This window comes from Panthera uncia (genome assembly GCF_023721935.1).
Source record: "Panthera uncia isolate 11264 chromosome B2 unlocalized genomic scaffold, Puncia_PCG_1.0 HiC_scaffold_24, whole genome shotgun sequence".
In the NCBI taxonomy this organism is placed as follows: Eukaryota; Metazoa; Chordata; class Mammalia; order Carnivora; family Felidae; genus Panthera; species Panthera uncia.
In genome coordinates this window covers 33,740,676-33,756,417 of record NW_026057580.1, presented here as the reverse complement: position 1 = coordinate 33,756,417, position 15,742 = coordinate 33,740,676, and the positions used below count along the sequence as shown (strand labels likewise).

The 15,742-nt window shown below is 34.8% G+C and overlaps 1 protein-coding gene across 7 annotated transcripts in view; it reads right to left on the bottom strand.

Moving 5' to 3' along the window:
- Positions 1-886: 886 nt before the first annotated feature.
- Positions 887-15,742, bottom strand: part of FAM135A (family with sequence similarity 135 member A) — a 125,939-nt gene continuing 111,083 nt past the window's right edge. For all 7 annotated transcript variants that reach the window (XM_049653879.1, XM_049653884.1, XM_049653882.1 and 4 more), the window contains 3 exons: positions 13,971-14,081; positions 5,005-5,118; positions 887-2,301 (listed from right to left, as the gene is read on the bottom strand). In XM_049653879.1, the coding sequence (XP_049509836.1) occupies positions 2,096-2,301; positions 5,005-5,118; positions 13,971-14,081 (431 nt within the window). In that variant the 3' untranslated portion in view covers positions 887-2,095. The remainder of the gene's footprint in view (positions 2,302-5,004; positions 5,119-13,970; positions 14,082-15,742) is intronic.

The window sequence follows — 15,742 nt, the reverse complement described above, 5'->3', positions numbered from 1 at the left end:
TGTGAGCTACCTAATATTCTTCCAATAAATTCTTTTTCTGCTTAATTTAATCATAATTGCTTTTTGTTGTTTGCAACAAGAATCCTTACGGGTATACACTTCAGTGAGATTCATTCTGTAAAAGTCAATTATAGTGTTTCAGACAATCACTTCCCCTCTCCCTCAGAACCCCATCCCACCCCTATAATCCGAATTTGGAGGTAAATAACATATGATAGTTTCCCTGGTAAATGAAAAGTGAAATCTGTTAGATTTTAAACCATGATCATTGATGTGCTTTTAAAACTGTTTTAAAGAGGGGTGGGATGGAGGGGAAAGTGGGTGATGGGCATTGAGGAGGGCACCTGTTGGGATGAACACTGGGTATTGTATAGAAACCAGTTTGACAATAAATTTCATATTAAAAAAAAAAAAACTGTGTTTTAAAACCAACAACCAACCAACCATGATTATAAGAGCAATTTATCTTCAAATAAAATGATTATGAATAAGAATGAGTCCTCTGATAAATCTGGAAGATTATTCAAACTTAGAATAAGCATATTTCAAACTCAGGGCCAAGTATGTCAAGATGAAAAATGTGTGTGGCAAAAATATGTGGTGGTTAATGCATATATTTATATTTTCCAGTTATAATGCACTTGGTATATTATTGCTTAGTCAATTCACTGAATTTTCAAACACTTTTACAAAGTAAAGAATTATGGAGAGCCAATGAAGTACCTTTCAACTACTTAATATATGCAAAAGATATAAATTATAAAAATACAAAGGCTGTAAGTTATATAATTATGCTGGTCTATACAATTAATTAACATAGTCTATCCAATTATAAATAAAAATATACTCTAGTATTCTGAAAATAAGCAAGTGTTTTAGCTGTTCCTCCAGATAGTCATTTGTTCATTTATTAACATCAGAGGCATTAACACAATGCTAAAAATAAAACATGCATCAATTATACAACACATACTTACAAAAACCTCTGTCCACCACAACTGGTGGATGCAAACAGACCTTCTATCCACCCTTAGTGCATTATTATTTTCACAAGTAAAACAGGAAAGGAAAATAGTGAATTTAATGCTATTCAGCACCTTTAGTAAAGTCAAAAGACTTAAACATCTCCATATATCAAAAACATTTGCATCTGTATCCCCAAACATGTAATTATTTTGTTCCATTTTTAACATGAATTATTTTATTTACATTACTTTTTAGTTCAACAAATTTTAATATTTAAAAATTATCTAAATTCATAAAAGTATTTCATAAATTTCAACACTTACTATGTACATACAAGAAAGTCCATGAAAAAAGTTAAAGAAATATAGTCAGAAAGTTCAAGCAACACTACCAAATTTAGCAAAATTCCAACCAAATCTACGCAGAGGGCATTCAAACATTCAAAAATCTCTAGATGCTGCTAACATGAACATGAAAAGTTCCAGTAATAAAAGTCAGTATGAGAAATAATGTTGAAATCACCAGTAGAAAATATATTTTAATAGGCATGACATATGTTTAATAGCAATAGTAATAATGACTTTTCTAGAAAACTTTTTTAACATGTCATCTAGGAACTACCTGGTTTGACTGGGCTAGAGTTGATTTCTTCAAAAAATATACTTTAGCAGCCATAGTTTTATTTCCAGTTAAAACATAGTAAAATGTTAAAAGTAAAATTTATAATTAACTAAATAATACCCCAATACTAGAAAATTTAAAATCTCATGCTATTCTAGTGATAATGGCCTTTAATATGATGTGTCCGATGTGAGAATTGTGGAAAGCCAATAATAAACAATCAGATATACATATGGGCTTAAAGTTTCACTGAAATACTTATGTAGCAAAATATATGAAAAAGTAATAGAAAAGTAAAAAGATAAAATTAAAAAAATATTGCACAGCCACATTACCTAGAAAGTAAAGTTGATGTTTAAAAAGCTCTAAACATGGATGATATAAATTATCTTCCATACAAAAAGGTATAAATAGTCTTAGAACTATCAGCATCTACAGCTTAATATAATACATTATTTGAATCATTGTTGAATGAGGTAATTATCAAGTCTCTAACAATGTTTTTATCCTATTGGAAATATTTGAGGGCAGCAACCAGAAAGAATTTCTCTAAAAATATTTCCGAATCAAGAACAGCTATATGTGCAGCTCTCCCAATGAGTGAATCAGCTGTATTGGGCAATGCATTGATGACATTATATCGAACCAAGTTACAGTCCTTGCTTTGCAGAACTGGGCGAAGCAAGTTGTGGATCATTTCTGAATAGATCTGTCCTATGGAACAAATAGAAAGTAGGAAAATTAGTTCATGTAAGTAACTGAAAAAAATTCTATGCCAACTTTTATGTAATTTATAAAATTTAGTTTTATTATTTCCATTTAAAGCAGAAAAATGTCTTTTAAAAGGTTTTCTTTTTCTTTGACCATCATTTTGGGATGGTTTTATAAAAAATATAAATAACCACATTATTTATCTAGCCAAGTAAAAATTGCAAATTTATTGTAAATTCTTGTCAATTTGATACTTTAATTCAAAGCAATGAATATAATAGAACAAACAGTTTTATTCAACATTAAGTCACTTATGACTTGTTGAACCATTGTGACAATAAGGTAGCCATGCTAAGACATTTTGCCTTCTACACAGTATAGGGAATAGTCAGTAATACTGTAATGGTATTGTATGGTGACAGATGGTAGCCACACTTGTGGTGAGCATAGCATCATGTACACAGAAGCTGAATCACTACACTGTTCACATGAAACTAATGTAACGTTGTGTGTCAACTATACTAAAAAAAAAAGACATTTTGCTTTTTATAACTTTTAAAACTTGAACCTATAGCAAGTACTTTAAAAATGTTTGTGGCATTCAACTGTATTCCACATATTTCCACATTATTCTGAGCAAAAACAGCAACTTCCTATAGTCAGAAAGACAATGTGAGTTTGGCTCAAAAGTCAAGGGTTTCACCCTTGGGTTTATTTTTTTTTCACCCAAGGGTTTATTTAATGCTTGGGTCCTGCTTTTAAATCCAAAATTGTGCTCCTGTCTCCCTCTCTTTGGTTAATTCTTACAATGAATTTATTGAGCTCATTCTAAGCATAAGAGATGAAGGTTGTGTGTGTGTGTGTGTGTGTGTATGTGTGTGTGTGTGTGTGTATACACACGTATATATATACACATATACATATATATACATATATATACATATATACACACGTGTATATATACATATATACGTATATACATATATATTCGTATATATATACATATATACGTATATACATACATATTCGTATATATATACATATATATACGTATATGTATGTATATACGTGTGTATATATATACGTGTGTATATTATATACGTGTGTATATATAATATATACGTATATATACGTGTATATACGTGTATATATACGTATATATTATATATATATATAAAAGCACAAAGTTCCTTACGAGGGGCAAACAGTTTTTAATGCTTGTGTATCACCACCTTACTATAGACGAGTACAAACATATATCCATGGACCTGTGGATTTTAGGGAGGCAAGTATCAAATTTCTGAGGAGAGGCAGAGTTTATCCCTGAGGAATCATGAGAGAGGAAAAGAATATGGAAGTACATTTAGAGAAAGGAGAGAGAGATATTTGAGAGATTATTATCACATAAATTCATACAAAACTTTTTCTCTCACCTCTTCTCTTAGTTTTCATTATGATTGTCAAGCTGGATTTCTGGTTCTACGCTACTTAAAAAGTATTTTTACATAGGAAGAAATCCAAACCTGTCTTTATTAGATTCCCCCTCCCCCCTAGTGGCAAAGATCACTGTTAAAACAAAGGGCATTTCTCTAGTTTTTGTGACCCATCTGGAAGTTAAATCTCTTCTTAATTTATCCTTAAATCCCTGCTAGAACAGAAGTTAATAATAATAATTAAAAAAAGGTTATTTTGATGTCACAAAATGCTAAAAAAATATGTGTTAAATGAACAGAGCACCCATTGTGTGCCAGGCATCATGCCAGGCAATGCCAATACAAATATATGTAAGAGAGAGTCCCTGCCTAAAGAGGCTGCTCACTGTTAAACTGTGGAAAATGCAAAGGATTAAGAGTTCATTTAAAAATCAGCCTCATTCCAAAAAAGGGACTGAGGAAATATGGGAAGGTAGGACACCTGTGTTTTTGCCCTAAGCCTGTAATTAATTAATCACCAGTGACTTTGGATCAGCCACTTAGCATCTCTGGGCCTCAATTATAAAATGAGCCAACAAGACCCAAGTCTCCTTCTGGCTCTAAATAGCTATGATTTAAATTTCTTTTATTATTCAAAACTAGCAAAAGAATACATAAAATCTTTATTACTTTATTAAAGTGAGGTAAGTCTTTGCTGCCATCTTTGATGAAAAGCAAGATACAGCAGAACACGCAGCATGATTGTTACCATAATCACCAATCCCAACAATTGTGAGGAAATCAAAGTACAGATTACCTTCGAGGCAGCAAAAGCAGCATTTGTAATTAGATAAAAGAACTCTTTCATAAGAATGATGGTTTTATTGGCAAAAACACCACATGGCAGGAGAAAAGAAAGGAAAAAAAAAGAGTAAGGATAGATGTTAATAACAGTGGATGGAAAAGGAAATAAAGGGAGAGATGAGAGGAAGAAGAAAGAAAGGGACTACAAGAAAAATTTGGGAAAAAGCTCATGTTGTAGATACAACTGTTTGAAATACTTCTTTTTTTTTTTTTGAATACATAGAGATTTTACTGAGAAACTGATAAGTAACTCAATGTAAAATAATGAATCAAAGTCATAGGCAGGCATTTCAAAGAATAATATGATCAATTAACATAGGAAAAAAGTTTTAATTTCATTTGTAGTTGGTGAAATACAAATACAAATCACAATGGGATGCACTGTCAGAGGAACAAATGGAGATAAAATACTTCTAATTTACTTAGTTACCTGACTGTTTGTCCTTTAAAGCGGTTTTACACATTTCAATACGGGCAGAGTGATAAGGAACGTAGCGATCCTGTAGAGATCCCACTAGCACAACATTTTTGAAATAGTGAAGCCCTATGAAGAAAAAATATGGAATTATAATGCAGTAAGTAACCAGATTTAAATTAGTAAGTTAATTTAAATTAACTTTTAATATATTCAGTTAAATTTAATATTTAATAATTTAATTTAATAAATAATAAATAATAAATTTAATAAAAATTAAATAAAAGTTAATTTAAATTAACTTTTAATTTCATATTAAATATATTGTGTTTAATATATTATATTAATTAATTATATTCTATTAAATATATTATATTAATATATTACATTTAATATATTAAGTGACCACAATTTTTTTAATTTCCTCAGTAGTACTAATAAGTTTATGGCTTTTTAAATCTGATGAATTCATTCTCCAATTTCCATATATTATCTACAAAAAAAACCCTACCTTCATTGTTATGTAGTTTACATGCTGGTATGAGAAATGTGTGTTTGTGCTGAGTGAGAGCAAGGACTGTGACATGGTAGTGCGTGGGTACGAGAGAGATTATATAGGGTGGGATAAAATTCTACAAGGAAGTATTTTATGACCTTCTTACTTTCTAAAAGATAATCCTCAATATTTAGGGCTGTTTCCTAAAGAAACAAAATCATACTTTTCCATAAGAACAAACAGTACACCCTATATGAAATCATTTAAAGCTGATTTTTAAGTTCTCATCTGACTCTTGCCTAATATTAATAATATTTTCTCCTTATTGAAGTATGATGTCAAGAGAATACATACTTAAGATTTTTCAATAAAAATAGCAGGTTTGTGATCCATCCACGGATTTTAGTCAGGTTCTTCTATTTTTATTTTTCAGCAAACTACATGAATTTAGGTCTTGTGATACTTTGAACTAATTAACTCATTTAAACACTGAAAAAACAAGTTCCTGTCCACTTTACTACCAGTAATGTTTTTTCTTAAATACTCTTGGATTGCTAGTGGAGCCTTAAAAAAAAAAAAAGTTTATTTATTTTTGAAGGGGGGGGGGGCGCGGGAGGGGCAGAGACAGAGGGAGACAGAATCCCAAGCAGGCTCCACACTGTCAGCACAGAGCCTGATGCAGAGGCTGGAATTCACAAAACCCATGAGATCATGATCTGAGCTGAAATCAAGAGTCGGAGGCTTAACCAACAGTTGGCTCCCCACCTTTTTAAAAAAATGTTTATTTTTGAGAGAGAGAGAAAGAGAAAGAGAAAGAGAGCATGCACAAACAGGGGAGAGGCAGAAAGAGAGGGGGACAGAGGATCCGAAGAGGGCTCAGCACTGACAGCAGGGACCCTGATGCAGGCGAACCCACAAACCGTGAGATCATGAGCTGAAGTTTAGGACACTTAACCAACTGAGCCACCCAGGCACCCCACTACCAGTAATGTTCTAATTTTACTATGTATTACTAATTTTGCTATGTAGCTCAGACTAATAAATAAAAAATAAGAAATTCATGTGGTTATTAAATAAGATACAAGCCAATAATGACAATACATTAGGATTGGGGTGCTTAGTTTAGGTCATATAATTTTGTTCTGGAACATTCCAGAGTAAAATTTTGATACTTTTTGCCTACTGAAATTCAGGGTTAGAGACAGGCCAATTGTGGGGACTACTGTGGATCCAGAATATCCAGAGCACCTTTGTAGATACTCCTTTCTCTCTTGGAACTTATGATCCTAATAATGAGAGATTCTAGACACACATACGGGCAGGTGGGACTGTATTTACCCTCTATGTCAAATATAAGGTCATTCTCCCTTTTTCTCAATGAGAAGATAACCCTCTGTGGCAATCTGGATATATAAAACTTTAGGGATATAAATGAAATAATCAAATGTCTGTAACAGGAATTAATTCAATTACATATATTTAAAATCACATTTGAGAAAAATATTAACAAAAATTATTTTTTCCCTTCATTCTCACATTTCGTGTGACAAACTAATTCTACTTTTAGCATGACTTGACACCTTGGCGTTACTCTGGGAATCACCTGTGTGTCCTAGAGCAGAGGTCTTCAAACCGGTATACATCTACCTTCAGGGGTAATTTAAGACTTTCCATGCACTTGAAGCTGTATGTTATATATGCACAAAGTTATACATACAATGTCACATTGTATATTAATTATACTTCAATTAAAAAAAAAAAAAAAACTCTAGATGGTGAGGATGGGCATGTATAGCTTTAAGGAAACTGAATTCTAGATCTCAACTTCTGTATGAGGGTTTTCCTAAAAATGACTTGTCCTTCTCCCACTTTATTAGAGAAAGGCATTTCTCCAATCTATTTCAGATTTTATTGTGGCATATGGCCTGAGGTATAAAAGTCTCTGGGGGAATGAAGCAAAATACGAATGAAATACAATGTTTTCTGACAAAAATAAGTTTGACTTGACTGTATGACAATAAGAATTAGCACTGCCAATTAGATTTTATGGCACACAAGTTCTAGAAACTGTATGAACTGAATATGTAACTCCAACTGAATGAATTTATATTTTTATGAAAATATAATTACAGGAAGTATGTACTACCTTATATGCCAGAAAATATATCCTTTGCCACTATTTAAAATTATAGAAAATATTTTTTAGGTGTCACCCTAAAATTATACAAGGGGTACACACTTCTTCAAAATTCTTTTAAGGGGAAGCCCAAACTGTGAACAAAACTGTCCTGTAGTATACCATCTTTACTTCTCCCCAAGCTGTTCTAGGTACTGTGCTTTCTGAATCTAAGTATGATGCTGTTTACTAAAATTTTATCCCAAGTCGCATGAAACCAGCCTATGTAACAGCATAGCTGGCTTTTTCGTTTTTCTGAAAGATATATATTCGTGTTCCCCATAAAGGGCTATCATATTGTGCAACTTCAGGTGTCATAAGAATGACACTTCTTGGGGCTGCGCATTGCACAGCCTATGGCAGCCTTGCTAGGTAACATTCATTTGTGTGCTTTGCTAAATGACTATTTTTCCTTAAACTGCCAGCACCTTCTATCCCCTCTTCAGTCTTACCTCATGACCTTGCTTCCTCTTTCACTGAAAAATATAGAAGAATCAGAACAGAACTTCCACATGCTCCTATCTTAACCAAACTAACCTACCATACCTGTGACTTCATGTTCTGTCTTTGCTCTTCTACTGATGAGCTGTGTATGTTCCCACCTTACGCCAGCCCTTTCACTAGAATGTGAGATGCCATTCCCTCCTTCCTAGTTAAAGACATGGCTCTAGTAGCTGTCTTGTCCCTCCCTTGTATCATCAATTTTCTCTTTTGTATGAATCATTATTATTAATAAAACACTGCAATATCTCCCATTAAACAAAAAAATCAATGAACCTGTCCTTAGACTCTATACTCCCAATGACCACCCAATTTCTTGGCACTGTTTTATTTCTATACCATATATTGTAAGAATAGGCATTATATTAACATCTATTTTTTCAAAATAATAGCTCCTTGCAGAGATTCTGACATGCTTCTACAGGGAAATGACAGTACAGTACTGTACTTTTTTTTTCAATGTTTATTTATTTTAAGAGAGAGAGGGAGAGAGGGAGTGCAAGTGAGGGAGGGACAGAGAGAGAGAGAGAGAGAGAGAGAATCTCAAGCAGGCTCTGTGTTGTCAGCGTGGATCCTGACATGGGGCTCAATCTCACCGACCGTGATATCACGACTTAAGCTGAAATCAAGAGTTGAACGCTTAACTGACTGAGCCACCCTGGTGTCTGACAGTACTGTACTTTAAAAATGCATTTTAGAAGTTAGTAGTCTAATTTTAATAACAGTTTTTCAACAACAATGCGTTAATACTAATATTGTGCTTCTGCATGGCAGGTTTACTTTATTAGCCAAGAACCAAGTTAGTTAAATAGACTATGGCTCAGAGGGTACCTTGGCGGCTCAGGCGGTTAAGTGTCTGACTTCAGCTCAGGTCATGATCTCACAGTTTGTGGGTCTGAGCCTACTGTTGGGCTCTGCACTGACAGCTCAGAGCCTGGAGCCTGCTTCAGATTCTGTGTTTAATTAGAGTTCAGTTACAATTTTAACAATCTTGGGAGGTAGAATGCAAAGAAGTGAGGTCAAAGTTTTGCAAAATGCAACGTTTTTTGAGGTATTTCAAAAAACTAAGTAATTTAGAAGACAGAGTACGATTAAAATGATGAAAGAAGAGTTAGCAAAAGAAAACAATATGTTCAGGTTTAGACATATTCAGTTTGATATGTAAGTAGAGATGTCTAGAGGGTAAATGAAGACTGGAATTCATTGATAAGGTCAGTGTGGAGGTGTAAAATCTAGGTATATATTGGGCAATCTAGTGGGTACTCTGAGAGTAGACGAGCATTAAATGAGAGAGGGCATCAAGAAAGCTTTTAATAGCAGGTAGTATTTGAGTTTAACTTTAGAAGATGAAGATAATTTGTTTTTGTTTTTTTTTTAAGTCTGTCCATTTATTTTGAGAGAGAGAGTGTGTGTGTGCATGAGCAGGGGAGGAGCAGAGAGAGAGAATCCCTAACAGGCTCCATGCTGTTAGTGTAGAGCTCGACATGGAGCTCAAACTCACAAACCGTGAGATCATGCATGACCTGAGCTGAAACCAAGAGTCCAACATGCAACTGGACTGAGCCACCCAGGCGCCCTGAAAAGAATCAGTTCTAAAAAGATGAGTAAACACATGGGGAGGGATGGTGGTAGAAAAAGCATGGGTGAGTGCAGCATAAAACATGTGTGGCATGACTAAAACAAAGGATATATCTGTGGGAAGAGCAGGATATGAAATCAGTAAAAGAATCAGGAACCAGATTATAAAGGATTTGATGCTGTAAGTCATGGAATTTAAACCTCATCCTGAAAGCCACAAGCCATCATGAAAAGATTTTTCAAACAGGAGCAATATGGCCTGATGTAATTTTCAGAAGATAATTTTATCTAAAGAAGAAGTAAGACTGGGGAGAAAGGGGCACAGAGGAGGCAGAGTAACCAGTTTGGAGGCCATAGCAATAACTTCAGCAAGAGTGATGAAGGTTGAACTAAGAAAATAGCAAAGAAAAGAAAGAGAAGCCTCTATTAGTTACTAAGAAGCCTGAATGTTTCAGGGCTTAGTAACTAAGCAGGTGTGTGGGGAGAATGAGAAGGAGTCTAGAAGACAACTTCCAGGTTTTTGGTTGTGCAGACTGTGTTAGATGTAGAATTGAGAGAAGTGAATCTGAGGGGAAAGATGAGGTATCTAAAAATATTGCATTTGGGGCAACCATGAGACATCTAAGCAAATGTATTTATTTAGTAGGCAGCTGGACATGTAAGTCTAGAATACAGCCTAGAGGACTAAAGTAAAGATACATACTTGAGTTACCAACGGTGAAGATGGATATGAAATGATGTTGTCAAAGAAGAATGTACAGAGTGAGAAGAGCAGATGACAGAAGCTGGAGCCCAAGAACACCTATATTTAGGGGGCAAGGAGAGAAAAGGAATCCACGTCGGAAGCAAAGAGCGAACATGGAAGAAAATCAGGAAAGGCTGATAAAGAGTGGGAGGTAGGAAAGTATTTCAAGAAGGAGGGTATTTTCAATAGTCACAAATGACAGCATGTTCAACTAAAAGAAAGAAAAGAGATACTTGGATATGGCAAGTTTCAATGGAGAGGTGAGGACAGAAATCAGATTATAATGGATTGAAGAGTGAAATAAAAGGTGAGGAAGTAGTGAAAGTAATTGTTTTCTTTTTTTATGAGGCTCAATTCTTATTAAAAAAGAGAAATAGGGGTGCCTGGATGGCTCAATCGGTTAGGTGTCTGACTTTGGCTCAGGTCATAATCTTGCCACTCACGAGTGTGAGCCCTGCATTGGGCTCTGTGCTGACAGCTCAGAGCCTGAAGCCTGCTTCAGATTCTGTGTCTCCCTCTCTCTCTCTGCCCCTCCCCTGCTTGCACTCTGTCTCTGTCTCTCTCTCTCAAAACTAAATAAAGATTAAAACAAATTAAAAAAAAAAGAAATAGAACAACATAGAATCAGTGATCAAAGGAGGTATCTATTATTATTAAAACTTAAGATGGGAGAAAACAAAATAACTTTATATGTTAAGGAATTAGTCACTGAAAGGAGAATGTTGAAAGACAGAGAGAAGGAATGGGTTGCAAAACAGAAAGGGAAATTATTCTTGCACCATAGATATATATCTTTTATTGAACTATAAGGAAAGCACAGGTGTGGTCATGTTTGTAGCTAAAAAGAAAGGAAGTAGGAAAATTCTTGCTTGATAGCCTTGACTCGCAGATAAAGTAGGAAAACAAAGTCATTTGTTGAAGTGAAGGTAGCAGTGGTAGTTAGAAGTTTGATGAGAAGAGGTAAAACCTGCAAAAGCTTCTAGGGAATGGTTAAGACGCTATTAGAGTTAACTAGATGGTAACTCCATGGATCTACCGTGGTAGTGATTTGCAAGTCTGTATGATCCACTTTGGTAGAGCTCAACAAGCCAGGTAAAGAAACGGTAACACAGGTTGCTAGATGGCCATGATGATAATACCTGGGGTAATAATGTATGAATGATAAAGATGATAAATCATGGGGTCTGGGATGGAACAGGAAGGGAGTGAACCATGAAGGACAGGGTAATTTAAGAAAACTTAGTAGGGATCTTAAATAGTCTGAAAAGCAGATGAGAGTAAGGGAATGAGTGAGAGAATAGAATACTGTTGTCTCAGAATGGAAAATTGATTGAAATTTCAGGAGTGGAATGCAGCCATGAGTAGGGTTCCAAGTGGAGCGGAATGGAAGGTTACTATAGTTGAGAAAGCCTCTATTATGCTTGATGATCATCTAAAGGGTTGACTTAATCAAATTCCCCAAAATGATGCCAAGATTAGGTATATTAAGATCCAAGAAGAATATCTTCTCCCAAGTGTAATTATGTATTTGTCAATGAACTCTTACTGGGGTTCTCACTGAATATGTGAGGAGTGACCAGGAGATCATTATATTAAAGATGACTAGGGGTGCCTGGGTGGCTCAATCGGTTAAGCGTCTGACATTGGCCTAGATTATGATCTCGCAGTTGGTGGGTTCGAGCCCCGTGTCGGGCTCTGTGCTGACAGCTCAGAGCCTGGAGTCTGCTTTGGATTCTGTGTCTCCCTCTCTCTCTGACTCTCCCCCACTCACGCTCTGTCTCTGGCTCTCAAAAATGAATAAACGTTAAAAAAAAAAAAAAGAAAAAAGAAAAAAGAAGATGACTAGAAGGTAGCAGAGCTTGGATGGTACAAATCCAAAGGAAAGTTTTATGACAACAGAGGAGTAATCATTGCAGTTTGAAAAGGAAAGCAAGAGGACTATTTCCTCCCCTCTCAGTAGTATACAGTATATGAGAAACTGAGCTTCTCCTGTAGCAGGAGTTAGCAAGGAATGGCCTGTGGGATCTGGCCTGCTGCTTTTTTCTTTTCTTTTTATTTGAAATAAAATTGTTGTTAATAAAATTGAAATAAAAGTTGTTGTTGTTACTGTTTTTTTTTTTAACACAGCCACACTCATTTATGTATTGTCTGTGTCTGTTTTTGTGCTACAATGCAACAGAGATCACATGGCCTGCAAAGCCAAAATATTTATCTGGCTCTTCAGAGAAAAAGTTTGCCAATATCTGCTCTACAACCAGAGGGAGTGGGGAAATGAGAGTAGGCTGGGGAAGTATCTAGTTTTCACTTATGTCTCCATTTTCTAAAGGAAATGGAGAGAGCATTCTTTGAAGAAGATAAACATTTGAGTCTGTTCCACTCAAATGGAGATTTCAAAGGACACAGTGGAAAAAAATATGGTAGGGAGACATGAGTGTGAGGGTGAGACAGGAAGAGATGGTAAAGTCAGAGGTAAAGTAATTTATAGACAGTGAGGATGGCAAAGTAGTAGTTGAGGAACTCAGGTTGTAAAAACCTGCAATGTAACGCAAGATAGGGACTATATTTAATAATCAGTTAATAAGAGATGAGTAACAAGATTCATCCAGTAGTAAGAATCTGTAGAGGATATAATTATTAATAGTTTAGTTTCTGACATTTTCCAGAAGAGCTTTATTGCCATTGAATAGGAAGGTAGAAAAATATGTGGCATTTAATAAAAAGGGTTAAAGACTGAGGTGGGGGCAGGAGGGCCAGGATATGCAGAGGCCTAGTTGCCAAACTGACTTATGATTAGTACTAAATTATAAATGTCAAAAAGTTAAGGATAATTTCGAAGTACCTGTGTTTACACAACACAAATACAATCCATTAAAATCAAACAACTATGTTATTAATTGCTTAGCTTTAATTAGGAGTCTATTTCATTATTAAAAAATTATAGTTGACTGGGGCACCTGGGTGGCTCAGTTGGTTAAGTGTCTGACTTCAGCTCAGGTCATGATCTCATGGCTTGTGAGTTTGAGCCCCGTGTCAGGCTCTGTGCTGATAGATCAGAGCCTGGAGGCTGCTTTAGATTCCCTCTCTCTTTGCTCTTCCCTTTCTCTTTCAAAAATAAATTAACGTTAAAAAATTACAGTTGACTGATACTTTTTTAATTTTAATTTTTTAAATATTTATTTACTTTTGAGAAAGGGAGAGAGACAGAGTGTGAGTGGCAGAGGGGCAGAGAGAGAGGGAGACACAGAATCTGAAGCAGGCTTCAGGCTCTGAGCTGCCAGCACAGAGCCCGACATGGGGCTTGAACTCATGAACCATGAGATCATGACCTGAGCCGAAGTCAGACACTTAACTGACTGAGCCACCCAGGCACGCCTGACTGATACTTTTTTAATCACCAGAAAGACATGTTGATAATTTATTTGCTAAAGGCTTATTTTAAATAGGCTTTCAAGTGAATATTTTCAAAACTCTTACCGTATACTTACCTGCTTTATTACTAAGCTTGTATAAGAAAGTTTGGCGGGGGTCTGAATGATCTCGACATGTCAGTTGTAAAAGAGAACCTGATTTTTTCCATTTCTGCATAAACCACAGACCTAGAGAGTTATAGATGACATGTGAGTAAAAGTGGAAATATAGGGTAACATATGTCAAGATTATTAATTTTAAAATACATTTCACTTCAAAAATGACATCTACCAAACTAGCATTTTCTTAGCTAATAACAAATATATTTGCAAAATATTTCCTTTTTCTGATAACAAATATAAACATATACATTTAACTATGGGTTAATGGTGGTTGACAGAGGGCTTGCTACTTCTAGCCTATTCAGTAATGAAATAGATAATGGTTTAAGAAGAACAAATTTGGGAAAATTATACCTTTAGATATATTTGTTCAAATTATAAAGAAGCAGAGATGGAAAAACTTCAAACACAGTAGTAGATCCAAATACTTAAGCACTGAATCTTCAGTCTAGAGATAAATATAGTTATGGAGGACTAACTGTATAAGGACTAACTCTTAGGATTAGCAATTGGTTAATGTTTTCTAGTAAGAGCTGATTATAATGAAGTTTCATATTTAATTGTATTTCTTTACAATGGTTGCTTATCAGTAACCCATACTTAAATGCATCTTCCTCTTAAATTAAGTGAAACCCCAATCACTCTGGAATGGGTTTTCAAAACTGTGCAATATCAATTTCTACTTTTGTTACTTCTGATATTACAGAGGGGAACAGGGGAAGAAGAGAAAAAAAACTCTTTAACTGATTAAATTTGTAACTAAAGTTTAGTGAAGAAATTCAAAATGCTGCATACTATTCACATTGGGTTCTAGTTTATGTTACTTACTGATTTCATCTTTTTCATGTCCTCTTTTTAAAATTATAAAAATCTACCACTATCCAAATCTATTTTGGATACCAGAGTTTGGAATGCGGCACAAGGAAACAGTATGGTTTCTTTGTCAATGAAAGTAAAAGAGAAAATGGAAATAAGAGTTTCAAGGCTCAATGCAAAGAGACAAATGAAATCTAATTTATTCTCACAATGGGAATCAATAGCCTAAACTATAAAAACTACTTAAAAAATCCAAGGGAAGAACCAAACCAAACAAAAGGCAAACCAAGTATCCGATTTTTCTTTTCTTTCTTGTTTTTGAGAGGGAGAAGGCGCAAGTGAGCAAGGGGCAGAAAGAGAATCCCAGGAGGGGCAGAGAGGGGGAGAGAGAGAGAAGAGAGATAAACAGGGCTCACCCGAAGTGGGGCTCGAGGTCACCCAATGTGGGGCTCAAACTCATAACCTGAGCTGAAGTCCGATGCTTAACCAACTGAGACACCCAGGTGCCCCAAGTATCAGTTCTTTCTTAATGAGAATATTCATTCTAATCAAAATTGGGGTCTTAACTCTCATTTAATTTGTTCAAAAATTTTAGAATGTATTTTTTTCATAATATCCCCTTTTTTGTTACAAAATCAGATTTAACATCCTACATTTAATATTTTATAACTTTATAATACCTTAAATACAGGTGTTTCCTTTTTATCTGCTCAACTAATGGAACGACAGAATAGCCTGTTTATAAGATAAACATTTATTGAAAATATTTAGATAGTTTAACTAAAAACAGTTAAAAATGCTTTTGTGACTTCTGACATATATCATCTCAATATAATATCCATTTTCTGAGATGACTTTTATCAGCTTGTTTCATGTGCATGACAAAGTAGAAAAACAGCTGTATCTTTTGT